Source organism: Chanodichthys erythropterus, chromosome 1 (assembly GCF_024489055.1).
Source record: "Chanodichthys erythropterus isolate Z2021 chromosome 1, ASM2448905v1, whole genome shotgun sequence".
In the NCBI taxonomy this organism is placed as follows: Eukaryota; Metazoa; Chordata; class Actinopteri; order Cypriniformes; family Xenocyprididae; genus Chanodichthys; species Chanodichthys erythropterus.
Window position 1 is genome coordinate 19,258,893 of NC_090221.1, and position 19,152 is coordinate 19,278,044.

The window sequence follows — 19,152 nt, forward strand, 5'->3', positions numbered from 1 at the left end:
GCCTGTCATTACCGCTCCTCTTCGCTCACTCTCTGACTCTATGGCCTCTGGGCAGGAACACACCTGAGTGCACACTATACTTCCTGCCCTTTGAGGATAGAAGAGAAACATCCTGAATGCTATCATTTAAGGAACAGTAAATGAGTAAAAAGGAATCAGCTTCTGGGCAATTTGGTTTGTTTATGCCTTTGAAAGAAGTCTTTGAATGATCAAAAATACAGTAAAAGGTTAATATTGTGAAACATTATTAGAACTGTTTCTAGTTTAATATAGACCTATTTTGAAATGTTTTTTTTTTTTCCCCTGTGATGACAAAGCTGATTTTTCAGCATCATTACTGCAGTATTCAGTGTCACATGATCCTTTAGAAATCATTCTAATATGCTGAGAAATTTTAGCCTTCTAGCTTACTGAATTCAGCAACTTCAATTTACAATTTATTATTACAGTGCACCTATACAAGAAAATATGAATAAACATTTTCTTCCTAACACATTATGAATATCAGTACTTGGGGGTTAAGACAGTCAGGGGTTTCATGGGCTGTAATGGCCAGTGGTTGTTGTTGTGATATGAACACATTGCTTTTCCTGTGTTTTCAACATCACAAATGTGTCGCCCTCTGCTGGTTATGTTAAAGCTGTGGTATTTCTGGGATTCAGTTTATAATAGTAATAGTTTATAAAGGACACAGACAACAGAAGCTGGCATTAATATACTGTGTTTTATTTTCATAGTATAAAAACATATGTAGACAGCATTCAAAACTGCACAATCTTAGAAATGTGTAAATAGCCTATAGATGTTGTTAAATAGGCTCTAAGAAGACTAGACCCTCATTTCTATTGTTGCATGTTTGATTGGCAAATTTTAATTTTGTGCTCAGGTGATATTTATATTCTCAGATATACAATCCCCTTTGCTTTCTTGCCGCAGAGTCAGTGAAACAAGAGTAGTCCACATATTGTGTAAAAAAGCATTATTATTGCTCTGTTGCATCTGGTTTCCGTCACAGAAGGAAAAAACACAGTGTTCTGTTGAAGATTATTCTTGTTAATTTACAGCCATTTAGTAGCTGAGATTATAAAAGGCTTAGTTCCAGTCCTTGATTCTGATTGGTCAATAGCTGTGTTTTATTCACGATAAAACACAGCTATGACCGCTTCACCCAACAGTTCTGTGTATCGCTACACAACACCCTTAGCAACCACTCTTAGCAATGTAACCTGTTTGTTCTCAATTGATATTGTTCTTTGAAGCTTACTGTATTATGTAGAAGAGTATTGTGAGAAAGAGATCGATTGAGCGAGTTTATTACCTGCATTCAGATTTAGCATTTTCCTTCAGGTCAGTCCTATGTTCATAATAAAAAAAATCTGTTTAAATGTCAGATGTATTATCCTGTCCTTTTAACAGTTAAGGGGTTTTCCCATGACTGACAGCGCTAGTCAAAGCATTTTTCAGTTGCGTCTTGTTCCGTGTTCACAACAATTCAGTCTTTTCAACATAAAAGTCTGACACATCACTCTTTTCCGCCATCTAATGGCATAATAATGTAACTTCTGTTGTTGTTCACGGCCAGGGACTATTTTTTCCGGCGGAAGGAAGACTTTTAGTAAAAGTTTACTTCATGAAAGTTGCATTGATACATATTTTTGGCTTTGATATTTGTATTGTGTGGTAACCTTTTTATAAAAGCAATAAGGTATGAGAGGCTAGTGCTGTATCGTGAATAAGTCACGGCTGAAGGGGTTGCTTCAGCCGTGACTTATTCACGATAACTCTGCTTCGCGTCATGCCTAACAACGCCCTTCAGCCATGACTTATTCACGATACAGCACAGCCTCTCATACTTTATTGCTTACATATCTGATTGGCATGATCCGGGTTTTCAGGTTTTTGTGGGACTTCTTTGACAGCGCTTCATGGTTTCTTAGGCTTGGTGTTGGTTCGTGCTGACTGCACTTTGACAGAGGTAGATGCAGACCTTGAACCCTGTAGGTTCTGAGCTGTGCAGGTGTATGTTCCTTGGTCAACCTCTCTGACCTCATCCACCAGAAGTACTGTCTGCGATCGCTGTCGGTTCTGCCCATCCACCTGCACTGTCTGCACACTGTCCTGGGTGTACATCGGGCGCCCAATCTGATAATGAAAAATAAAAAGCATAATTCAAAATAAATATTTTAAATAATGAATTTATTTCAATTTAATTTAATTATAAATTTATTTTACAAAAGTGTGCTGTATCATATTTGATGCAAAATGCTAATTTCTAAGTCTCTAAATTGTTAACATGATGAAAAACCACAATCTACTACTTGCCTTCTATCATCTGATCAATAGTTATACTTTTATTTTTTGCAAGTAAAAGGTCTTTTAGTATAATTCTGAAAACACCCCCCTTTAAGTTGCAGTACATGTCTTTTTGCTGTGAAATCTAATACATTAAACATTAGAGTAACTTTATATTGTTAGTAATATTTCAAGGTGAACACTTCCTGGATTGAAGCATCTGAAGTTTACTTGATTGTCCATACTTAATTTATTTATTTTGAAAAATCATGTTAAAATGTGAGTATCAAATATGGTGTATCAGTCTTTTGAGGAATGTTTATTTCTACATCTCAATCATTGGGTTGCATTATGTCTTCAGAGCTTTTATCATAAAACTAAGCATTTACATATCATATTACTAAGACTTAATATTTTGGGAGATATAGAGTGACAACTCATATTTATATGCATTTTATGAAAGTAAAGTCTGCTATACTGCATACAGATCTTGCTGTTTATATCTATGTGGTGTTTTTAATATGCTTTAATAAGACAAACCATGCGCAAATTCATTAGACAACATTGCTAATTATTTTCTCTTTAAAATTGCACTGATCTAAAATCAGTTTCAAAAACCCAGTTTGAAATTGCTGGTGTTTTCCGACATCACAAACTACCTTGTAACCAATCATGTCAATGTGCCGGCAGGCTTTAGCAGCATATCATTAACCTTGACCGCTCTGAAGCAGGGGAGTCTCAAAAGAAGCCAGGTTATATTTTTCTGTTGATATGAAAAATCGTGTAGATTTAGCGAAATAGCGGGTGTATGATGTATATTACAATGTTATGAACTATATGCCTTTCTCCACTGACGTTCTGAGTTGTTCAAAGCATTTGTAAGGATGCTGATTTTTAGAAGGCAGCTGTCTGAATGGGAACATGGTTTATTAATCATTAGCAACACATTATTAGCTGTTTGATAACGTAATGCTAATCATATTAATTACCGTTATGTGTCTGACGTTGTAAAGAGCGATACCCTTGTGCAGCATTTACCTCAGTAAGTTGACTGAATGGATTTTTGAGCTTTTGTGAGTAAGTGGAGGTTGGGCTAATTAGCATATTCATAGATCCACGTATAATAAATGATGCAATGGTGTATAGTTATATTCAAGCTATTTTTTTTATTTTTTTCCCACAGGAAAAACTGTTTAAATATGTAATACCCTCTGGTCTAACCTTTTGTCCAGGATATTCCCAGGTAAAATCTACCACCACTTCCTGCTCTCCCACCACAGTGCATGTCACCTGGAGATTCTGTCCCACTGCCACAGTGTCAGAGGATGTCTGGACTGCAGGAAACGGAGGGGCGGCTGGATCTGCCAGGGTATATACAGGCATACTGAAATCATTCCTGCAGTCTGATTTATATGGTCACATGCTTATGTACTGCATTAAAAAATCTCACAGTTGACATAGATGAGCATGTACTTGGTTGAGCTCTGGCGAAGGTTCCCCAGGCTTGCCACACAGTAGAGAGAACCAGCATGATATTGTTTCGGCCTGTGGATGGTGAAGCCCTTCTTGACATCAAAGGAGATCTCTTGTCCATCCACCTTCACCTCCATTGGAGGAAATTCCCGGTGTAAAGTCACCTTTGCTAGCGGAGATGTCACCTGACATGGCAGGACAGTGGGCCAGTTAGTGCGAAGCTGAATGACCTCGTAATAATCAGAGGAAGGTACAAACAACTCCTGAGGGTCTAAGAGAAAAATACCAATGAACAATTGTCATATCTGTGTTTAAATTGGACTCTTGAGCAAATTGTGAAAGGATGAAGTACAGTCAGACAGTCACTATTGCAAAATAATCAGTAAGGGTATGTTTATTATTATTAACTAAAACTAAAACCATAAAAATACTTTTGTTGCCAAGACAAACTTTCTAATTTTTGTTTAGTGTAAAGGATTAGTTCACTTTAGAATTAAAATTTCCTGTACCCTCATGTCATCCAAGATGTTCATGTCTTTCTTTCTTCAGTCGAAAAGAAATTAACGTTTTTGAGGAAAACATTCCAGTATTTTTCTCCATAAAGTAAACTTCAACAGGGATCAACGAGTTGGTCCGACCATTCAAGACCATTGATCCTACTTGAAGTCCACTATATGGAGAAAAATCCTGGAATGTTTTCCTCAAAAGCCTTATTTCTTTTCTTTTCTTTTCTTTTTCTCACCCTCATGCCGTTCAACACCTGTAAGACCTTCATTAATCTTCAGAAAGCAAATTAAGATATTTTTGTTGAAATCTGATGGCTCCGTGAGGCCTGCATAGCCAGCAATGACATTTCCTCTCTCAAGATCAATAAATGTACTAACAACATTTTCAAATCAGTTCATGTGAATACAGTGGTTCAATATTAATATTATAAAGCGACAAGAATATTTTTTTGTGCGTTATGAATCTTTTGTGTCGAATCAGCGTTTCGGAGCGCCAAAGTCACGTGATTTCAGCAGTTTGGCGGTTTGATAGCGATCTGAATCATGATTCGACACAAAAGATTCATAGCGCTCCGAAGCCTAATGAAGCATTGTTTTGAAATCGGCCATCACTATATAAGTCGTTATTTTGTTTTTTTGGCGCACCAAAAATATTCTCGTCGCTTTGTAATATTAATATTGAACCACTGTACTCACATGAACTGATTTAAATATGTTTTTAGTACATTACTGGATCTTGAGAGAGGAAATGTCATTGCTGGCTACGCAGGCCTCACTGAGCCATCAGATTTCAACAAAAATATCTTAATTTGTGTTCTGAAGATGAACAAAGGTCTTACGGGTGTAGAACGGCATAAGGGTGAGTAATTAATGACAGAACTAACCCTTGAAGAAAGAAAGAAAGAAAGAAAGAAAGAAAGAAAGAAAGAAAGAAAGAAAGAAAGAAAGAAAGAAAGAAAAAAAGAAAGAAAGAATTGCTATGGACAGTGGAGAAAATTAGGAAATATCTGACCGCTGAATAATGTGAACCAAGTATTCCAGAGGCAAAATAAAATATTTAATATACATCTTTAATACAGATGTAGGCAACTAAAGCAATACACTATACAACTTTTAAATTCTTAACTCAGTTTTGGTTTGTGGGAGGCAAACCTCAATAGATTGCCTATAAAATCACCTATAGAGTACTTGTACAATCTGCACACTGTTCATCACATTACATTCCCATATTACCTGAGAAAAAGATGAAGACTTTGACACCTTTGTCATATTGTTTTCTGCAGTCTTTATCCTCACAGTACATGGGATAGCAAGTGTACTCCCCTGTATCTGCTGCAGTTGCATTTGCCAAAGTCAGTGTGCCATAACGTTCATGTTGAACTGTCCTAAAAATACAGACAAAAACAACAAATGATTCATTGAACTAAACTAATAAAATCAAATGTGATCCCAGATTAATCATCACCGTTAGCTCATACCTGAGTCGTCCTTCATCATCCTCTTCCAGATATGCAGGAACAGCCCACTGGACAGGATTTCCTTTACATCTCAGCTCTAACACATCACCTGCTTGGACAGTCAGCGTGTCGCCCACTTTCTGGAACTTTCCCTTGTTTACCACCTGGGTGAGGTATGTCTGGTCTTCTTTGGGGATTTCAGGAGTGGTTTTCACTTTAGATTTGGAAGAGGTTCCCTTTCCTGGCCCCTTCACAGTCTTGGACTTTCCATTTGGTCTCTTCTCAGCTTTGGTCTTCGGGTCAGGTTCAATCTTTTGGCACATACCTGTTTTTCATGTAACAAACCATTCTGAAACACTGTCGATATTTAACTCTGTTCATATTTATTATACTCAGTAATTTTGACATTATTCATGCATATCATCTGTGCATTTTATACAAAGTGACTTACATTTCATTTACAATACATTTTATCAATTCATGTATTCCATGAAATTCCACATGGTGTGATTTTAGCACCAAAACCAGTTCAGTATATAGGCCTACTTTGCCCGTAGTTGACATGTAAGTTACTTATAGTTAGTAGAATGTCTACTTGGTCTATTGAAAGAGTGTTATCAAAAAACATGCCATCATGAGAAAGTGTTTTATCAATTTATTTTAATGGCAGTCATCTTGGACTTATACTGACACCTAGTGGTGTGGATACAGCATCATGCACTGCAAAGGTTTTCAGTTACTCTTACTAGGCTACTGATGTTATTCTCTGTGTGTGTACATAGTTTTAAACATTTCTCATGTGCACAACATATTAAACAGAGTAAAACTTACTAATGCACTAACAAAATGATCACATTTATGTATTTTAGATGCAACTTTAAATGTTTTACATGCATAGCTGCTTTATACAGTTAAATGCTTTTCTCAATCTCCTTTTGTTACCAAAAGTCACTTCTACTTAATTTACAATGTGGCCTCTTGAGAGGTAAGATACTCACCAAACTGAATGATCAAAAGAGAAACAAGAAAAGCAAATAGCACCACCCTCCACTTCATGGTCGAGAATATTCACAGTGACCACAAACAAACTTTAGTTCACTCTGGTATATGTTCCCAGATCTTGAGCATACATGCAGAGAAGGGAATACTAGAAAGGTAGCAGTAGAGGAGGAACCCAGTGTGTAAAGTGAGGGGTCAGATTTTTACGAGAGTCGCATGCACACTCTAAATTCCTCTGGTTACACTGAATCCTTTCTGTGTTCATTCTACCAATCAGGGCTGGAGGAGAACTGCCCATCCAACTGAAAAAGCAGCCAATGTTTATTTAGCTGTAAAAACTCAGAGACGTCAGCCTAAGGTTTGCTAGCTGTGAAAATATCTGTCACAAGGCTACAATGACTACTTGCTAAACTTAAAATTGCACTACAAATGACATAACATAATACTATCGGCCTATAAACTCATTGCCCGGACTTGAAGAATGAGAATGAACCAGTTTTCTGAGCTTTTCTGTTTGATTTAATAATCTGATTAGTATGCCACAGGTAGGATTTTGTGAATGCTACTATTGTTCTATATTGTGAATGGTAATATTGTGCCCCCAGAGTTGAAAGTAAGATCAAAGTCTCTTAAAGGCACATCAGTTTACTCAGTAACTCCTCTGAGCAGCTATTTTCTAGTTATGCAAGTACAACTTGAACAAGGAGAGGCTGAAATATCCAAAATTGTCTGCCAAGCCTACTTTTTGTTACATCAAAGTCAACAACAAAATCTAACAATGTTAATGTCTTAAAATTTTCTTCATTTTACTCAAATCATGCTGAAAAACTATTTATTTATTTATTTTTTCATGAATGAAACATTCTCCCCCAACCACAATAAACTATTAATTAAATGTTTGGGGTCAGTACAATTTTTTAGTTTAGTTTTATATTTGTTTGTTTTTTTAAAGAAGATTGTATTTAGTATTTTTTCATGGCCAATTCAGATTCTGATTTATTTAATTATTTTTACAATAAAATTGGGCGATTCCGATACTGGTTGTGGATATTTTTATTATTATATTGTTTACTTGCTCTATAACAAGTAAACTGGCCTTTAACAAAAAATATCTAGCCATTTTAAATTAGAAGTAGCCACTGCATTTTAATCGCGATCCGTGTTTTCTGTTTCAAGGGTTTTTAGGATTTAAACAACAGCGATGTACTAAAAACAGAAATTTTTATTTGCGTTTTTTGTGTACAGGTGACAATGTTGTTAAAATGATCCCCATCACACGGCTCCATGAAAACGACTAAAAATACTGTATTATTCTTGCCAGGCCAATAGATGGCGATGTCACTTTGTCAAGAAACACTAGGTAAGACATCACTTTGTAGGCCACTCAGCAGTTAGCATCACACTGGTTCCCTCGACAAAAACCCAATCCATCTGATTTTTCAATGTGGAAGTAAGGTGTTTTCTTTGAATGTGCGAGACTTCAGATTTATTAGCTGCTATAGGGAAATAACAAGAATATCAAAGTGCATAAACTGTAAAACTGTTTGTGTCTTTATAATTAAGACAATGCATTAAAATAATATGGTAAGAAATACCAGTCTGCAATATCAAGCAGCATAACAAGCTGTTTTGTATAGCTAAAAAGAACTGGAAGCGAATGACACCGGAAGGCAGACACAATAAATTTACAAATGGCCTGAAAATAAGGTGATTTTTCCATAGGCTTTTGGATTATCTCAACAACAAAAAAGCTCTGTGATCAACAAAAGTTTATGAAAAAAATCCCCAAAATCCTAATATCCCATTCAAAATGGCACGCTGGAAGAAGAAGTGCTAAAATGCTAACTCGCTTCTGCGTTTTGGCCTACAAAGTGACATTATACTTGCTCCAATCTATAGACTGAACACGTAATACACATGCGCATGACGTCATTGTTTTCACAAATTCCCGTTTTTGTAGTTTACACAGAGTTGATAATGGTATCAGTTTAAAAACTTCCACTTTGAATCCCATTTGTGTTTTCAGCCCCCCAAAACGCTGTTGTCATGTAAATAAACAGCCAAAACACATAAAACGTTTTCTGCTTTTAGTTGAAAACGTTGGGTAAACGGCCCCTTAGTTTGTTTTTCATCTAATTTTCATCTTATTGGGCAACATTAAATGTTTTTCATCTAATGTTGCCTTGGTTATTCATTGTTTCATTGATTTACTCAAACCTGTTCCTAATTTGAGAATTAGTTCTCTGTGAATAACGCCCTCAGTTTCTTTAGTTCATTGTCTGGTGTTGTTACGTTGCCTTCGCATGTTTGGATTATTTTTGTGTTGGATTATACTCTTTTGTTTTATTTAATAAAGATACGCAGCATTATAGATCTGCTTCATCTCACCTCATCTTCAGCAATCTGTGACAGTAATGGCTGCTGAAAATTCAGCTTTGCCATCATAGGAATAAATTTCATTTTAAAATATATTAAAATATAAAACAGATATTTTAAATTGTAATAATATTTCATAATGTTTCTGTTTTAAGCAAAAGAGACTTCTTACAAAAGCATTAAACAAATCTTACCAACCCCCAACTTTTGAATGGTGGTGTATAGTTTAACAAAAGATGTCATAGTCAACTTGAAGATTCAGTATTTATTTATTTATTCATTTATTATAAAAAGTATAAAAATGCAGAGATTATTTCACTGCAGAAAGAAAGAAAGAGAAAGAAAAAGAAAGAAAGAAAAAAAGAGAAAGAAAAGTTGCTTTCTGAACTGGCATATACTTGACGGATGTGACAGGTGCAAAGAAGTTGTGTGGTTTATCAATTTATTTTGGTCCATCTTTATCAGATTTGGATTCAATGGTTTCAATGGTGACCTGACTGCTGAGTAACCTTTGCCTCTGGACACTGTTCCTCACTCCATATCCAAAGTATATGAGGAATCCTGAGGAAAAAAATACATATTTACATATTTTTAAACCATAAATTTGGATTTAACTTTCAGCAGCATTTCATATTTGCATCGCATACCGCCAGCCATCCACACAGCGTAGCGAACCCAGGTGTCTCCTCCCAGTTGAACCATCAAGTAAATGTTGATGAACACACTCACCACAGGGAGTAAAGGCAAGAACGGTACCTGTGGTCACAGAAAATGTGAGATTTATATTATATTACATTATATACAGTTTTTCATAGTTTTTACAAGATAATAGGGGTGTAACGGTACACAGAACTCACGGTTCGGTACGTACCTTGGTTTTGAAGTCACGGTTCGGTACGGTTTTCGGTACAGCAGGTGGGGAGAAAACTAAACATAAAATTGCTTTTTTTTTATTGAACAGTGGTTTACTGAAAAAAATGTGTTGTCTTTAAATATATTAAATTATAACTAAAAGTTTCTTAAGGATAAAAAAAAATATATCTTTGCTAATGCTATAAACTATGTAGGGAGCCCTTACTTGAACATTATGCTACTATAATATTAAAGGTTAACAAGTGAGCCCAAACAATTAGCCTAAATTCAATTGCTTTTCATTTTTAGATAAAATAATCAACACTCAAATAACAAATTGTAGTCCTATTCAAACATGCAAGCTGCACCTAAGGAAGTTTTTGCATTAAGATTTATTTGCAACTGATTTGTTTAAACGTACATTAAGTAGCCTAATCAGGACATCACTAAAAGGTTAAAGGATTAGTCCACTTTTAAATAAACTTTTCCTGATAATTTACTCACCCCCATGTCATCCAAGATGTCCATGTCTTTCTATCTTCAGTTGAAAAGAAATTAAAGTTTTTGATGAAAACATTCCAGGATTTTTTTCCATATAGTAGACTTCAATGGGCACCAAACAGTTGAAGGTCAAAATTAGTTTTACTGCAGCTTCAAACTTTAATTTCTTTTCGACTGAAGAAAGAAAGACATGGACATCTTGGATGACATGGGGGTGAGTAAATTATCAGGAAAAGTTTATTTAAAAGTGGACTAATCCTTTAACTAAAATATAATGATTATATAGGCTAATACAGTGCATATATTAAGCGAAAGAGTTCATTTCTCTAGTGAACTAACAAACTTTGGACACTGAATGGCTTTTCTGAGTTAATTGCTACATGACATATTGTTTACAAGCTGTTTTATTGACGTCTTTCTGCCGTTGAAACACTGACTGAGTGATTACAAGAGATATGATCATTTCAGTAAGTTGTACTGTATCTTTCAACATAACTTCAGATGTTCTTTCATGTTTATTCTTTAACTAGTATTAAAGAGGAGGAGATGCGCCTGTACAGGGATCATCAAAGCGCATCAAAACATTTTCTGTTTAAATTTCGTGATTTCGTGGACAGAATTTGAAGGATGACACTTTGTTTCTTATCCAAAGTAACAAAACGCAGAGCTTACTGTGATTATTGGTGGTAAATGGTGGTTAGGGCAATGTTGCAATGTAATGCTTCGGTACACACGTGCACCAAACCGAAAGCCCTGTACCGAAACGGTTCGGTACGAATACGTGTACCGTTACACCCCTACAAGATGATGTTGCTTTAGAAGTCATGTGTTCACCATGAAGGAGGCTTTGGTTGGGTTCTGGGGTTGTCTCCAGACAATGAGGACTGTGAGGAACATTATGACCAGGATCACGGATACACTCATAACACTCCAGAGCTCCAACAACAACAAAGATCTGATAGCTTTGCTCATCAGCAGTGACAGAATAAGCACCAACGCAACTGCAAAAGCAAAGACATGAAATCAATTTGCTTATATTTCTGGATGCGGTCATATTTATGTGCGATTTCTGTAGAATTTCAGTATGGTAAGGTTTACTACACACCAAGAAAAACTGTGCAGGTTGTAACAGTGCTTGAAGTTTCTTTGGTAGGATATGAAGGGGGTTTCAAAAACCCAAACGTGGAGGTTGTGAGTGTGCGCAAATCATTTTCCTCTGAAGCTGTCTCTTGATACCTTTGAAAGAAACCACTTTTAGCTTCAAAGATTTGCATCACGGTACTAGAAGGGAAGTGTGGAGCTGGGAATACAACCTTAGTATGAGAATACAAATAGCCACAAGTGTGTAGGAGAAGAGGGTTCCAATCGACATCATATCAACCAATGCCTTCAGGTCAAATAAAAGAGCCATTATTGCTGGAATAAAGAAGAGCACATGATTGCCAGGGCTTTTGTATTTTAAACAAAAGCTGCAGCCTATGTACTGTTCATCTCATAAAGAGAAAAATGCCCCGGTCTTATGATTTGGCTTAGTCGGTCAAATGTGGGAGATGAAAAAGGCTGAATTATGAGATCTGATTTAATCTGGCCATTTTCTTCAGTCCACTTACCCGCCACAGTTCCAGAAGATAGTGTGGCCACCACTGGACTCTGCCGTAAGCTGACTTTATACAGTGATTTGAACATGAGTCCATCTCTGGCCATGGCGAACAGGACACGGGGCATTGGAAACATGGACCCTAAGAGACTGCAGATTAAATGAAATGTCTGTTACTGATCTGATACATGGTAGAGATTCAATTCTCACTCTGACTTTTTTTTTTTTTTTTTACCTTGTTGACAGCGCGCACAGCGACCCGACTGCCACAACATACTTTGCTGCAGGCCAGCCAATGTCAGCAAAGGCCACAGGTAGAGGACTTTGAATGTTGAGTTGGTAGTATGGCACCATCAATGTGAGAGCAGCAGAAACGCCAAAGTACGCCAGGAAACAGATAAGCAGAGAGGCCACAATACCCACAGGTATAGACTTCTGAGGGTTCTTCACCTCTTCGCCTAGAAAATCAGTTAATATTCATGACTGCTGATGATAACACATACAGTACACTACCGTTTTGCTACTTATATTTAGAAAAGATTTCTATTTTAAATCATCTTTTAAACTTTCTATTCATCAAAGAATCTTGAAAAATTTTTATCATGATTTTCACAAAAATATATTATAAGAAATGTTTCTTGAGCAGAAAATCAGCATATTAGAATGATTTCTGAATGATCATGTGACACTGAAAACTGAAGTAATGATGCTGATTTAGCTGAAATTCAGCTTTGCATGACAGGAATACATTTTAAAATATAAATGTTAAACTTTTATCAAATAGAAAACAGTTATTTTAAATTGTAATAATATTTCATATAATATACTGTTTTTACAATTTTTTTTTTATCAAATAAATTCAGCTTTATATATTTTTCATATTTACCTGTAGTTGCAATGCAGTCAAAGCCAACGAATGCATAGAAACATGTAGCTGCCCCTGCCAGTGTCCCTTCAAATCCAAATGGAAAAAAGCCACCTACTCCGTACTCGGTAGTGATGTTGATGGTGGATGTCAGGTTGCTTAAAATAAAGAAGAAGAAGAAGAAAACTGAACTGTGTATATGGCTGAATTTGGATTAGCACTTGCATAATATTTCTGCTGTAATGGTATGGCAGTAACATAGATGCAAACTCCTCACCTTTCAGTGACAACTCACCTTTTTGAGATCATAATAGGTCACTTATGGGATTTGCATTGATCCAATGAGAAAATGTTTTTATGGTTGGGTTGGGGGGGGGGGGGGTCTGAGATGTGGGAACGGTGAAGAGAGAGAGGGCAAACAGTTTGCTGTTTAGCTCAGTATTGCCTTCTAATCAGCCAATATTGTCTTAAATAACCACTTCATCTTTTTATAACATGAGGTTTTGACCAAATTATTCAATCTTGATTTTGGTGAGATGTTGCAACAGTTTTGTTTGTGTGTGTGTGTGCATATCAAAAATGACAGTTTTGGACATACAAGGTAATAAATACATTTTAAAAATCCATTAAAGTAACTACAAATGAGCATGTAAAGCAAATATCTTTTTAAAAAAAATTCTGTTCGGAGCATGCCCCCACTCCACGCAATGTTCTCACCTTTTTCCCCCTTACCTGTTTGCATCTCTACAGTGAGAAAAGCAGTAGTATGCTACATTTTTGTCACATGACCTCAATTATGTGCAGTGAGGTCATGTAACAAAAATGTTTGAAATGTTTAATGCATGTTTAATTCAGCAATGGTGCCCAGTCATTTTAAAAACAGTGCAATGTTGTGTTTCATTTAATCAATTTTGTGTAAAAACATCTTCACTTTTGGCATTAAATTGTGCCTGATTTTATTTTTGCAAATGCAATCATTTTTCAGTGTATTTTACATATAGTGAAAATTTGGGTAACAGTTTACAATAAGGTTTATTAGTTAAACATTAGATACAACTAACATGAATTAACCATGAGCAATACATTTGTTACTGTATTTATTAATCTTCATTTTAACTTTAGTTAATGAAAATCCAGTTGTTCATTGTTTGTTCATGTTAGTTCACAGTGCATTAACTAATGTTAACAAGATTTAAATAATGTATTAGTAAATGGTGAAATTAACATTAACAAAGATTAATAAATGCTGTATAAGTGCAGTTCATTATTAGTTCATCTTGACTAATGTAGTTAAAGGTGCAATATGTAAGAATTTTGCGGTAAAATATTCAAAAACCACTAGGCCAGTGTTATATATTTTGTTCACTTAAGTACTTACAATATCCCAAATGTTTGCAACTATTTGTAAATCGTGAGAAAATTGCAATTTTAACCAAGGCTCCGGGACATGTGAGGAGTCACCTGTCAATTGCGTCATACCCGCGTTTTATTTTGTAGAAACCATGGAAACACCAAAGACGCTTTAATATATTACATGTTTTAATAGACAAGGGAACAACTGCTTTGATATATTTATAGACAGAAAACGAATTGTTGTATATAGCTCAACACGTTTAGTCTTATTGTTTAAATTCTTATTGTTTATTGTATAAAAATGATTTTTTGCAAGTACCATGCTTTACCATGCCTCAGAGAAAAACACTATTTTGTCAAGTAGCTAACATAGCATAATCAGATGCTATCATACAATACGTTTTAAAATTAATTGCATGCCATTTATCAACACAAGCCATCCAGCATTTATTAATATTCTAAAATTGATCTTACTGCAGTGTGTCTCACAGCAGCTACTGAGCGAATGCACAGATTAATGTTATAACATAATTTCCAACACTCTCAAATGTATCTAATATGATAAACAGAGCTGCGTTACCTCATACTCGTGACTGGAAAAGCGGAAGCAGCGCCGGCGACTGTGTCAAAATAAAAGTTCCGCTGCTCGTGAGGCGTGTGTTGCACAATCGCTCCAGCGGCCTCGTTCAAGTTCCCACAACACTCCGTCCTGCTCTGCTTCATACTACAGTAACAATAATAATCTTATCCACAAACATGATTTCTTCCTGAGTCCTATCCCGATTGTTTCCGCCGGCTGTAATATAAAGACCACATGTCCCAAGATTCCGCGTTCAAACTTGGTGTCATTAAGCTACGCCTTTGTTTTGAATAGGCCTCTAGCGACCTCTAGACAGAAAATTTTACATATTGTAGCTTTAACTAATGTTAACTAATGCACCTTATTGTAAAGTGTTACCAAAATTTGCATACTATATATGCACTGTACAATGTATAGCATCAGTAGTATAAAGTAGTATTCTATTTTGAACATTGCCAAAACTGCATTCATAAAACATTCAGAAAGATTATTTTAATGTTTATAGACTGAAAGGATTATAAATTACATTAAATATGAATATACTGAAAATTCCAATAAACTATAAATACAAATGTTCTTACTTATGCAGTGCTGTTGCATTCAGGATGATGTCTTCTGTGATAAACCAGTTCTGCAGGTTTCCCTTAATGAAGCCAGCAGTGATGACAAATATCAACACCAGTATATTAACACTAGTAAATATCTTGTTGACCGTAGTTGATTCTTTCACGCCATACGCAAGAAGAGCTGTAAGAAAAATACTGTAGATAATGTCTAAGCCTTTGCCGTAAGTATAGAATAATGAATTAGATGGTGTATGATTAGTCAGATACCAGAGAGAATCATTATGAGACCAGCTGCAAAGAAGTCTGGGTAGGCTGCCAGGCCAGGCAGCCCCATAGCTGCATATTTGCTAAAATAATTAGCCATCACATTTCCTATGAGATCATCAAATGTACCACTCCATGCCCTGGCCACACTTGATGTGCCTAAACCAAGAGAAAGCTCTGTTAGTACTTGACCTATCTTGATCTATCCATCCTAAAACCCACCCACCCAACTCATCCATCCATCCATCCATCCATCCATCCATCCATCCATCCATCCATCCATCCATCCATCCATCCATCCATCCATCCATCCATCCATCCATCCATCCATCCAACCAACCAACTAACTTGCTGATCTTGCATATTCATTGGCCTTTAATTTCTACTTACCAATGACATAGGATAGTAACAAATTCCATCCTGTGGTGAAGGCCCACACCTCTCCTACAGTCACATAGCTGTACAGATAGGCAGATCCGGTCTTAGGAACCCTTGCACCAAACTCAGCGTAGCAGAGCCCAGCAAAGATAGAAGCTAAAGCAGCAATGAGGAAAGAGATGATAATACTTGGTCCAGCCAGGGTTCGGGCCACCTCCCCTGAGAGCACGTAGACTCCGGCCCCTAAGGTGCTGCCCACTCCCAAAGCCACCAGGTCCAAAGTCGTAAGACAGCGGCGAAATGTGGAGACCTCTCCCTCTGGTTCCAGGGGCTTCCTGCGACACAGGCCCCTCAGGAAAGACCGCATCGATTGCATTATTGACTGTTAGTGAGGGAAAAATTATTTATTTTGAAAATTAAATTGTTTATGTGTTTATGAGGTTACAAATATATGAACAATGATAACAAATGGTTAATGCTGTATCTAATCTTTTATCAAGCATCATATCAAATGTCATTTTTAATATAATTTTCATGCTATTGTGTCATTTGACAACTAATCTGGATTATGCAGTAATCACCCTAAAAATAAGCAGTTTTTAATCCTTTGCATGTGGGTTATTCATTTGTAAAAATAAGAATAAATAAATTTTTTTCTTCCTATTTACCTTATCACAATGTCTTCATGTTTTCACAAGCACTGAGATGTTTTCTTTGTTTCTTTCCTTTGAAAGCCTAAATAAGGAAACAAAAAACAGAGCTCTAATTTAAGAATGAACAGATCAATGTTATCTACCACTATCTTGTGTGCCTCAAATGATTTTTTAAAAATTCATTACATTAAAAGGATAGTTCACCCAAAAATGAAAATAATGTCATCATTTATTGAAGTTAGGGCTGGGTATCGATTCAGATGTTCCAGATCGATTCGATTTCGATTCACAAGCTCTCAAATCGATTCGATTTCGATTCTCAATTCTCGATTCAATTTTCGATTCTCGATTCAATTTTATGTGAAGGTGGCATCAACGTCGACAAAGCACCTGAAACCGCCATTTAAGCACTGAATGAATGAATGAATGACAGGTTCGCCTCTCGCTCCTTGGTGACATCGTGCAAGGCAAAAAAGAGGGTGACATCTAGTGGAGAAGACTCGTAATTAGATTAACGTTAATCTTACGTTCAATGTTTGCGGAAATAAATATGGAAAAAAAATCGATTCGTGGCCTTTGAGAATCGATTTTGAATCGACCACATTTTAAAAAACGATTAATCGAAAAATCCTTTTTTTTTTTACCCAGCCCTAATTGAAGTAGTTCCAAACATGTATGAATTTCTTTGTTCTGCTGTACACAAATGAAGATATTTGGAAGAATGTCAGTAACCAAACAGATATCGGCCCCCATTTACTGCCATTGTAGGAAAAATAAATACTATGGAAGTCAATGTGGGACGAGATCTGTTTGTTACTAACAGTTTTCCAAATATGTTCCTTAGTGTTCAGCAGAACTAAGAAACTCACACAGGTTTGGGACTACTTGAGGATGAGTAAATGATGACAGAATTTTCATTTTTGGGTGAACTATCCCTTTAAGAATAAAAACATAGCATGGATCCACTATGAATTATTAAATCATTTCATTCAAGTGATTAACTTTAACATCATAAACAATATATTTATTAAAGTCAAACTGACTGAATCTTTTCCCTAAAGTATTGGTATATACTGATATGATGTCATGTGTCCTTCACTTTCTTTTGCATAACGTATCCTTCTCTGAACTCATTCAGTCTAGACAGAAGCCTGTTCTGTGGCTCCATGAGATTTTAATGAAGAAAGATAGAAAAAGCTGCTTCATGACTTGGCAGTGGTTGATAGGCACACGTTTTCTTTGTGTGATGGCTTTCTATAATCTGCCAACAGGATATTTATGATCCATCCTAATCCTGCAAGGAATCTACTGCAGCATACCTTTATTCTATAACACTGATCACACGCTATGACATGCCAGCCTGAACGTACAGAACTCAGTGTGGCAAGAAAATTGTACTATTCTACTTTAATTATTTTACTTTTTGAAAATATTTAATGTAAGGAACTATTTACAAATATGTGCATTATTTTATGTTTTCTAAATGCATGTGAATGCATTTTTTAGTATTTTCCTTATTTATTTGTTTGTTTAATTCATTTTGCATTTATTTACACCTGCAGGTTGCACTGAAAAGTGATGCGTAATTCTAAATTAATATCTGCCAAACATAAAACTATGAGTTTTATCAGCAAAATAATGCGAAATACATTTCTTGATGCATTCAATTAGTAAATAAATGTTTGTTTCTTTACCTTAATTGTGTCCAGAGAAGTTTGCAGTCTGTATCTTCGTAATTACTTTGTGTAAATGTATCTATTCCTGTCACACCAATGAGGGCAAATGATTTTTTACAACAATATATACAAGAGTGGACTGTTTGACCCACCCACTCTATGGCATTAGCAACAAAGTAGCCTTTCTTTCCGCATTTCTCACTGGCCCCATAATGTGTTCATAATTGCTGCCAAGGCACAGCGTGAGGATACTATTCCATGTTGAAACCAAAGATACTTTTGTAACATTTCTGTGAGGTTACGATGGCTTTGTATTTCAGCAAATACTTACACAACAAAACAGGATATTGTTTCATGCAAGAAAGAAATAATGACATTCTTATTAAACAATTTGCAAACGTTTTGAGAAGTCTGCATCACTTTATGTTCACTAGATGGCAGCACAGCTTTGCCATACCTTGCTGTTGACTGACAGTTTATGCTACAAAGAAATCAGCGCTTAGATGGTGACCTTAATGATTTACCATGCAGAAAGATAATGCATTTCCTGACCCCAGCAATTAAATCATGTTTTGTGAGGAACTGTAAAAAGTGTTGGACAATACCTAAGTCTAATGAAACAAAGTGCTGTATTTAGAGAGAAAAGTTTACTATAAATGTGACGGGCTCCCCTCTCCCTCCGTTCTGCTCTACTATGCTGTTCTGATCTGGAATTCCTCACCCTCTTACCGGAATGACTAAAAGGCTTGGACAGAAATAGCCCT

At 36.0% G+C, this 19,152-nt stretch overlaps 2 protein-coding genes across 3 annotated transcripts; both read right to left on the reverse strand.

The window, feature by feature from the left end:
* Positions 1–1,923: 1,923 nt before the first annotated feature.
* LOC137031232 (platelet-derived growth factor receptor-like protein) lies at positions 1,924–6,784 on the reverse strand. The gene is made up of 6 exons (XM_067402076.1): positions 6,727–6,784; positions 5,750–6,053; positions 5,505–5,656; positions 3,743–4,036; positions 3,514–3,653; positions 1,924–2,142 (listed from the first exon to the last, which is right to left on the reverse strand). The coding sequence occupies exons 1-6, from the start codon at positions 6,782–6,784 to the stop codon at positions 1,924–1,926; spliced, it is 1,167 nt and encodes a 388-aa protein (XP_067258177.1).
* A 2,718-nt stretch (positions 6,785–9,502) lies between these two features.
* Positions 9,503–18,533, reverse strand: LOC137022683 (cationic amino acid transporter 2-like). 2 transcript variants are annotated; one of them, XM_067389122.1, is made up of 13 exons: positions 18,407–18,533; positions 16,728–16,794; positions 16,072–16,441; positions 15,685–15,840; positions 15,433–15,598; positions 12,940–13,076; positions 12,289–12,511; positions 12,067–12,203; positions 11,770–11,872; positions 11,562–11,692; positions 11,291–11,457; positions 9,751–9,859; positions 9,503–9,664 (listed from the first exon to the last, which is right to left on the reverse strand). In XM_067389122.1, the coding sequence occupies exons 3-13, from the start codon at positions 16,433–16,435 to the stop codon at positions 9,546–9,548; spliced, it is 1,812 nt and encodes a 603-aa protein (XP_067245223.1). In that variant the 5' UTR covers positions 16,436–16,441; positions 16,728–16,794; positions 18,407–18,533; the 3' UTR covers positions 9,503–9,545. The 2 variants fall into 2 exon arrangements, with proteins under 2 accessions (XP_067245223.1, XP_067245231.1); XM_067389130.1 differs by lacking the exon at positions 16,728–16,794 and having other exon boundaries at positions 18,407–18,474.
* Between the last annotated feature and the right edge of the window lie 619 nt (positions 18,534–19,152).

Excerpts from the sequence above, each read along its gene's own strand:
- LOC137031232 (XM_067402076.1), bottom strand. The coding sequence starts at position 6,784 with ATGAAGTGGAGGGTGGTGCTATTTGCTTTTCTTGTTTCTCTTTTGATC. Across the intron at positions 4,037-5,504 it reads AGTCTTCATCTTTTTCTCAG|ACCCTCAGGAGTTGTTTGTA; the intron begins GTAATATGGGAA and ends TTTTTCTCTTAG. Across the intron at positions 3,654-3,742 it reads CATGCTCATCTATGTCAACT|ATCCAGCCGCCCCTCCGTTT; the intron begins GTGAGATTTTTT and ends ATACCCTGGCAG.
- LOC137022683 (XM_067389122.1), bottom strand. The coding sequence starts at position 16,435 with ATGCAATCGATGCGGTCTTTCCTGAGGGGCCTGTGTCGCAGGAAGCCC. Across the intron at positions 11,873-12,066 it reads ATCTTCTGGAACTGTGGCGG|CAATAATGGCTCTTTTATTT; the intron begins GTAAGTGGACTG and ends TCTTTATTCCAG. Across the intron at positions 9,860-11,290 it reads CAACCAAAGCCTCCTTCATG|GTACCGTTCTTGCCTTTACT; the intron begins GTGAACACATGA and ends CTGTGACCACAG.